This window comes from Limulus polyphemus, unplaced genomic scaffold (genome assembly GCF_000517525.1).
Source record: "Limulus polyphemus unplaced genomic scaffold, Limulus_polyphemus-2.1.2 Scaffold286, whole genome shotgun sequence".
Taxonomy (NCBI): domain Eukaryota; kingdom Metazoa; phylum Arthropoda; class Merostomata; order Xiphosura; family Limulidae; genus Limulus; species Limulus polyphemus.
This window is the reverse complement of record NW_013665896.1, coordinates 283078-292250: the sequence shown is the minus strand read 5'-3', so window position 1 is coordinate 292250 and position 9173 is coordinate 283078. Positions and strand designations below refer to the sequence as shown.

General features: G+C 30.0%; 1 protein-coding gene across 2 annotated transcripts in view; it reads right to left on the bottom strand.

Moving 5' to 3' along the window:
* LOC106457044 (mediator of RNA polymerase II transcription subunit 1-like) overlaps positions 1-9173 on the bottom strand; it is a 65448-nt gene that overhangs the window by 46011 nt on the left and 10264 nt on the right. For both annotated transcript variants that reach the window (XM_022382864.1, XM_022382866.1), the window contains exons 2-3: positions 8006-8133; positions 340-418 (exon numbers count right to left, since the gene is read on the bottom strand). In XM_022382864.1, coding sequence (XP_022238572.1) covers positions 340-418; positions 8006-8133 — 207 coding nt within the window. The remainder of the gene's footprint in view (positions 1-339; positions 419-8005; positions 8134-9173) is intronic.

Here is a 9173-nt window from a genome sequence, read left to right as displayed (position 1 = left end):
AAAAAATTAATTATAGTAATAGAGTTAGTAAAGTTAGTATAGTAAAGTTTTTCCCAAAACTTTGTCTTCAAAATAAGAGCGCGTCTTATATTCCAAAAAATACGGTACTTATTATTACTTATCAGCTGGTCTGAAATCAAATAAAAGCTGACAATTCTATCTACTTAGCTAACTTATGTCATTTATACAAAGCACAAATTTTCAAAATTATTTGCAAGTTCTTATCAATTTGACAAATATATATAACATACATGTGAAAATCAACATTCTTACTTTAAATAAAACAAAACATATAAATCATCAAAAAGATTCAGTGAGTGTTAATGAACAATACACTACCTTTAATTGACTTCTGAATGGTATCTAAACACTTCTGTAACTGGTTCCGCTCAACATTATCCATCACGTGTCTCTTGTCCTGATCAATAAACAAAGAAAAAATAATCATATCAGAAGATAGTTTTAATCAATATGCAGACTTCTCTCAATAATACCAAGCAGAACCTTCACATTCTTTAATAAAAAGTTTTACTTGGGCACAATTATTTTGGTGTTGCATAAGCACCGATATTTACAGCATAAAACATACTATTCAAATATGTTTACAAAATAAGTAAAATCTAAGTCTTTATTCTATTCACACACTTTAATTCATAAGGGCTTTGATCATCTATAGTAAAACTTAACTGAAAGGTATAAATTGATGTAATACTATTGAAATACATAAAATGTGAATGTATCATTACATAACACTGCTACAATTTTTACTGAACAAACACTTAACTTACTGTACTTCAAACAGGGTATCAACAATTAAAGAGTGGTCTGAAAATGGTTGTTAAGAGAAACATGTGCAAGCAAAAGCATATTAGAACTAGAAATTAAGGATTTCAAATTTGTTCTAAGTTGCAAAAGATGAATCACTTATATGAAGGGGAGTCAAAAGAACAAAAAAACATACACTATGGTAGAAATAAGAAAAACAAATGCAGCATAAACTACAAAGAATTACAATAAAAAATATGATAAACAACCTCATTTTAAAAATACCTGTTGTCATCACTAACTATAAAAGGCTTTTGTCAAGAATCTGTCAAGAATGCTTTCAGGCTCCTTTTTTGGTAATGTTCAATAATATACATCATCACTTAGCAACAAAACTATCACCTGATTGTTCTTAGGCCAACTATGGTGTTTATGTTGAATGCTCAATATTCATGATGATTTATTTTTTGATAACTTTGGTGATATAAAACAGTAAAATAGTTTATTTCAGAAGTTTAATTACATTGAGTTGTAGCCAAAAGTGAAATAAAATGTCCAAGTAGTGTTTCAGCTAAGCCTTAAGTTACATTTATGTATTAGACTACAACTAGACTACTTAAATTAGACTACAAATAGGCCTACTGTTACTAAAATTATAGTAAGTGTTTTTAAAAAGTTTTAAGTGGTGAATAAATGCTAATTAATAAATATTATTTTGGTATTTTAACACATATATTACCTACTTAGCCTTAAAACAAAGAAAAAATGAATGTTTATTACTACCAAATATCTTTTATCTTTTGTACAGTCAAAAAAGTTGAAAATTTGTTTCCAAATGTCCACACTATGTTTTCTGCTTCTTGACCTAAAATACAGTGAAAAGGCTCAAGAATGCTATTAAGTCTCTTCCAGAGTGCATACATACTTTTATTCATGAGAACAATTTAATTTTTTCAGTGTAGTTTTTACTAAAAATGTGGTGATTAAAGAATTACTTAGAAACTGAAGAATAAGTGCATTTTGGAAGTACAGACAAATTAATTTTAGTTAAATTCTATAGTTTTTGTTAATCATTCAACAGTGTTTTCCCATCATTTTTGACAAGCTTTTATACTATTTAGATATAATTTGTTGCACATGTAACACTTTATATAGTCAAACTAGTACTTTGTTTAAGATTTAAGTTGCAACCTAATAACAAATAACTCCTAATTATTTACCAAGTATATATTGTATAAGAAAAAGAGAATTGCTTGGCAGAAAAATAATTTGGTTCATCTAGTTTTTTTTTCAGATGTTCAAAGGGTGAGAAACTGGCATAAAACTATATGCAGGTAATTTAACTTATTATGAAAACTTCTGCTGTGCGGTTGATATAAATATGCACACAAATACCAACAAAATAATGAATAAAAAAGTATTAATGAAATCAAAATTAATACTCTATAAGAGGCCTTCAAGTCTAATGAGCATCATCACACCAACACTAATAAGCATATCGAATATGGGTTTTGTGAGGGCTTATCAGAGCCCTTGTCAAGTCTGTCATGATGCTTGCCATTCACAAAATCAGCTCTTGCTTGTTTACACTGAACAATCTCAGAGATAACTTCATGTGACCCTATTGGTTGCTACAACTTCTGTACTTTAATTTTAATTGGTCTAGTGATGTTATACACACAATAATATGATATTTTTGAACTACAGTGTTGTTTTATATAGACATCCAGTATTTGTAACTGAGAAATTATGTCAGTATATTCAAGTTAAAATTACAAAATTGATTATTAATTATTAGCAAATTCAGAACAGCAAGAAGAGCGTTAATTAACAAATTTGGTCACTACCTAAATTGCATTTGATGAACTATTTTGATTTTTGCATGACAGAAGGCCACAAGGGCTGTCATACTGATCAATGATCATCCTAGTTCAGTTCTGGTTCCACTTCCAAATTCAAACAGTCTCAGTTTAGCCAGTGAAACTACTTTGTTGTCAACATTCAAAAAATAGAATCTCAGTGGACAAACTGGAATTTATTCTTCAAAGGAACACCTTAGGAAGATACACTGTTACAAAAATTTGGTGCAAGCTTTGTGCTAAATACAGGGAAAATATCTGAAAAGAAGTGAAAGGGTGTGGTCAGCAAGAGGCGGACAAATATATATATATGGCATTGAATTCATAACAGATACACTGTCACTCACCTTTTAAATTACAAAACACACAAAATTGCTTTAGGTATGTCCATAACACATTTCTGAACTCATTACTCAAATTATAATGATATCCCTGCATTGCTTGTCATTACAATAGCATACAGCCTGTATCATCAACTAGCGTCATTTTTTCAGCCAGTACACAAGAATATTGATTTTGATTCTAAAGTTCGAGCAATAGAGAATTACCTTGTCAGTTGCAAGGAGAGTGGTTTCAGCTAAATTTCATGGACTCTTAAAAACAGTCGAACGATTTTACTGTCAAAATGTTATTTGTACAAAGATGTACTGGATGGTTGTTCTGTTTGCCCAGTTTGAAAAATGAAATATTTTATGCTATCAGATACTGCCTATGGTAGAAAAGCAAAGGAAGCCTTACAGGAACTCAGCAAAGAAATTTCGGGTACACATTATGAAAATCTTTGGATAAAGTTCAAACTTGAATTGAAAATGAAATCAGGTTCCTGGCAACTTAAGAGCACTTACTTTAAAACAGGACAACAGAAAAATAAAAAATGGGGAATGCTTTACAGTGGACTGTGCTGAGAAAACTGTGAATTATAGTCATTCCAAGTGTACAGGCTTGTCTTCAATCAAGATTCTCCTCATTTGAGAGGGAACTTTATCAAAGTCTGTTTTGGATAGATCCAGCAAACTTGGTAACACCATCAGAAAAATTGAGTGTTTAAATTTACTTGCAGAGCATTTTTATGAGACACTAAAAATAAACAAATTTGACAAAACTAAGATAAGTTCAGAAAGGAAGGAATTCAAGAGAATGTTTAAGTACTAAATGAATGGAATTAAAACTAAGGATGCCAGGGAGCTTGTGCATCTATACAGAAGGAAGGAACAAAATGTTTGTATTCTTGTGGAAATATTGGTCTACATAGAGACCAGTAATAGTGTTGTTGAGGAAGGGTTTAGCCACCTAACCCACATGCTCACTGACAAAAAAACTTAGTTTAAAACATGCAACCTTCTATTGATTAAAACAAATGATTTTGTATGGGCACATGAAGAAAAGGAATGTATATTAAAAACAGATTTGGAGACATCTATAATAAAAAAACTAGGAAAATGAAATTTGATACAAACCCTTCTAACATGTCTAAAGAATGTGCAACCAAAAATGGCAGTCAGACATGTACAATGAAACTGAAATTGATTCTGTTGGTGATGAAGATTTAAGTGATTATGGAGATCATGATGAGGATGATTATGATTCTAACATGTTTAGTAGATCAAGATAAGCAGGTTAAATTCTTTCTCAAGAACTGGTTGCAATGGAATCATTTGATATTGACATAGCTGATGGATGTGATTCTCCTGCACAATATGTGTGAGGCTAATGATTGAATATGCTCCACTAGCTAACAGTTGAACACAAACGGAACAAAGGATCTTGGTTTCACACAAATGATTATGCAAAGTAGATTTACTTCAAATTAGCTCAATATTTTTATGAGATGTGTGTTTATGCAAGTTTGTGACTTTTAATTTTTTGAGCAAATAGTGAAACTATTTATTTATTTCCTACCATTTTACTCTTAAACAGTTATCATTTGTTTTTAGTCAAGATTTTTTGTGCCAGACTTTAAGGAGATTATTTCATTACAATTTTTTCCAACTTTACTGGATATACAACTTTTATTCATTGTTATTTTGTTTATTCTTCAAATTAATGTATCAAACCTTATATTTTCTTCTTAGTCTTACTTTGCTCTAGAAACATGACCACAGATTCATTTTTAACTGAAAAACATTGCAGTTCAGTCAATTAGCCAACTAACAGCACCAAAATACTGTTTAGAGTGGGCTTTTTACAGCTCTCATTCATTTTTCTAACATTAGGGCCTACTATACTACACACCAACTGAAAAAATAAATCTCAAAGATAGGGAAAGGTCTTGATACCTATATTAGAATTACAAAATAATAAACAGGTTCAAAACTACCAGTGAGAGAGAAGGATCTTGTTATCTAACAAAAAACAATAACTTTTCCTAAAATCAACTAACTAATTTAGAGAAACTAGTTAATGATAATGCTGTATATGCATCAATAAACAAACTAAACTTTCATAAAGACACAAAACTTTACCAACAGCAACTAACATACTGTTTATGTACAAAACAAAAACTCACAGTTGTGTTAGAAAATTCAGAAAAGCTGGCAATTAATAACAGTCATTGAGCAGCAAATTGTGGCAACAAAAAATGGAACTGAACTACTATTTAAAACACACATGATTTTAACAATGGACTAGCTAAGAAAAGTGTGTAATAAAATATGCAGTATATCATAATTTGTAATTGTAAATATTAGACCTCATGAGTTTCAATGCTTTGCTTACTTTGGCTTTTTGCACTGTAAGAAAAATCCTTTTTGCTAAAATAAACAAAAACCACCACAAATTCATTTAAGTAATAAAAATGTTGTAAATCCTTACACATCTTGCTAAAAACAGCTATAAAGAAACACAAGCTTATTGGGTTAAACAAACTGTTACAGCCATTTTACTCATTACTCCTTTGAAGCAGAATCACCAAAATGATTCCAGTTCTCTAAGTGTCCCATTACAAGAGGTTATGCTAACTATAAAAAACAAGTACGATTATGTTTGTATGGAATCGCTCTGAGAAAAAAAAAAGGTATGTTCCCACTATTTGTTTATAAAAGTGTAAAAAATAGTTATATTATGGGCTCTTTTTCAACTATTCTTCAAAATATTTAATGTGTCAAGCAAGAAGTATGATCAGAAGTTAATATCCTTCACTATTGTAATCTTCTAATGAATCATGGTTACACAACCTGCTTGAGGATCAAGACTACCACCATGCTATTTATACAGTTCTTCTGTATATAATTAGAACTTAATATTGATTAATTCTGTAGTCTTCTTCTGTTGGGTAATCTTTATGTGGCCTGCTCTGGGATCAAGAAGACTACCTTGCTGTTTATACAGTTCTTCTGTATATACTCAGAACTTGATATTGATTAATTCTGTAGTCTTCTTCTGTTGAGTAATCTTTATGTGGCCTGCTCTGGGATCAAGAAGACTACCTTGCTATTTATACAGTTCTTCTGTATATAATTAGAACTTAATATTGATTAATTCTGTAATTTTCTTCTGTTGAGTAATCTTTATGTGGCCTGCTCTGGGATCAAGAAGACTACCTTGCTGTTTATACAGTTCTTCTGTATATAATTAGAACTTAATATTGATTAATTCTGTAGTCTTCTTCTGTTGAGTAATCTTTATGTGACCTGCTCTGGGATCAAGAAGACTACCTTGCTGTTTATACAGTTCTTCTGTTTGTAATCAGAATTTAATATTAATTAACTTCATAAAGAAAACAACATAGCTCAAATGTAATCTGATCCAATTTTATCTAACAAAACAAATAAGTTAATTCTTTCTAGGCAGTGACACATGTTTTAAATACAAATAGAAAGTTTCAGTAATTATTACAATAGGAGTTCCATGGTTTTATCCGCTGTGTTAGGAGTATTTCTCACTCTTCAATGTACCTTTATTTCACACAAAGTTTAAATAAAGTGGACAGAAACACATGAACTTGGTTCAGCAATTCATTCACAAAGTAAACAGAATGAATTAAAATATAGTACAAGTTGTCTGATACAAAGTCACCAATTCTGCATGATCATTTCTCCTAGAAGTAAAGGAGCTAAATAAAAGTAACAAAACTGACATATAGCTGGAAAAGAATGGGTAATAGTCAATGGTTAGATTAATTAATGTCATATACTTCTGAAAATACAAAAATAAAAATTACATTTCAGAGAAATTTAAAAGAATGATTCTAGAATTTGGAATAAAAATTAAGTGTAATGATATATTGAAAGTAGCAAAAACCTAAATCTAAAATAATATTAAAGAGATGAAGTCTTTAAGGTATTACAGATTAATTTCACTACAAAAAGGTTTTAAATATCATAGCTATAGCCATCAGAATTTGGACATGTAAAAGACTGCTAAGTGTCATTATACATGTAAAAAAAAATTACAGTGATATATCAATTGCACAACCAAATTTGTCTATTTTCCCTTATCATTATTTACTTTGAAAAGCGGCATAAACTGCCACTAAATGATAAATGCAACAAAAATACTACATCAACCTTTTGTTCGTAAAATTAACTTTAGGAAAATAAAAAATAAAAAACATCACCTTTTTGCTAGTAAAATTACTATCATTACTGCTATAGAAATAAACTTTATAAGAATCTTTTCTTCACCAAATAACATTAGAAGTATAAAAATGATTACCACGGAGTCCTGTCTGAATGTCACATTTACAGTTAATAATAACATCCTAATTAACCCTATACAGATCCCACTGCCAGCCAACATTTTTTGTTTGTTTGTTGTTGTTGTGGAACTACTAACTAGAGAGAAGGCATCTAATTAGCAGTAACTGCCATCATTTTATTTTGTTGTTGTTATTATTGACGTTAGATGGGAATAAACTAGAGAAATGGCAACTAGCTTGAAGTACCCACTGACAACCTTTTTTTTTTAACCAAATACTACTAATCACAACTCTAATTTAGGCCACATTTAAGGTGTTGAGTATAAACATACACACCCGCATATCAAATTTGAAATAAAAATAAGAATTCTAACTCTATTTCAATACCTTTTACTTCAAAAATACTTTATAATTGACATTTTGTCATTCTGTAACACTTGTTTAGAGTAACTTACAAAGAAAAAGGAAAAAACGTATCAACATTTTTTCAGTGCAGCTCCAAAGCACTTTTTTTTCTGCCCATATGAGAGCAAAGAAGTACATTCACTATAAAACCATCATGTCTTGAGAACTTAATTTTCCAAGTCTTGTTTCATACAAGTTGCTTAAGTGTTTCTATTGTGAGAAAGAAAAAAAAAATCAGGAGAGAACAGTACACCCCTCCAGTCCAGAAAGATTTAAACTTCACACGATTTTATGTAGTAAGTGGCTATTCATATAATAGTATTATTAAGAATATGCTTACCATTACAGCCATACGAAGAGCTTTACTCATATCAGCCCACTGTTTATAATGGTTAGCCTTTACCCGTAACTTTTCCATGAGAGAGTCCAAGGGGTTGCTCTTTGACCCATCTCCAATCATCTGTAGACCTAAAAGTTAAACCACACCCATACAAGAAAATCAGTCTCAGTCACAGAAAATATGTATCTAAAATAAATGTATAGTAGTGCTAAAAATCCTTCAGAATAGTTATAGCACTGTTTTAAATACTTATATCATAAACTTCAAAGAAACATACACTAAATTCACAGAATTTTTTTTCATTTAGCTGAAAGAATTTAAGATTATCATTTTATAAACTAATCAATTAAAGTTGTTCGTATTCTCCCAACATCTTTATAAATATCATAAAAACTTGTAAATAAATTTAATTCCTGGTATGATCTTTCAAGGGAATATTCATTGGCTAGAATAAAATTATATTTATTATCACCAAGAGCTCAAAAGAAAAGAGAATATGTACAAAAGTCTTTCTGTATTCTTCTTGTATGTTTAAATTAGTTGTATAACTTAAATGAACATACAAACAGACATTGTGTATAATATTGTGCTACTTAGAAGATATTTCTGGAAAGTTACTTCTTTTACAACATAATACCAAAATAGAGCTAAAATAAATTATATATATACACACACACTGTAACTGCAGTTGTGAATCAAATTCTTTCTTTTCTGGAAAATTTTTCACTTTTTAATAATTTTAAAAATAACTCTAAACATTTTATTTAAGAGCTTAATCTTAACTGATAATTAATGTTGTTGAATAGAGCTGAGCAGTTTAACTGATTACCCATGAGCAATTATTATATTGACTAAATTTATTATTGTCATGGAAATAATCAATTAATCAAAATTAATATTTCTGATTATTACTGTTTTTGAAACAAATAACTGAAATATTGCCATTATATTTGTTTAGAATAAAGCTACACAGTTGGGGGGGGGGGGGAGTCTCGTGATTTGAGGGTCTTAGGTTCGATTCCCAATGCCAATAAACTTGCTTGCCCTGTCTTTGTTATTGCAAAACTACTGCCTAAGGCTATTTTCCACTTTCACTAATTTTGAACTACTGATAAAAGAGGAGAAGGCATAAAAGGTGTAACTCTATGGGTCAAACACTAATTATGAA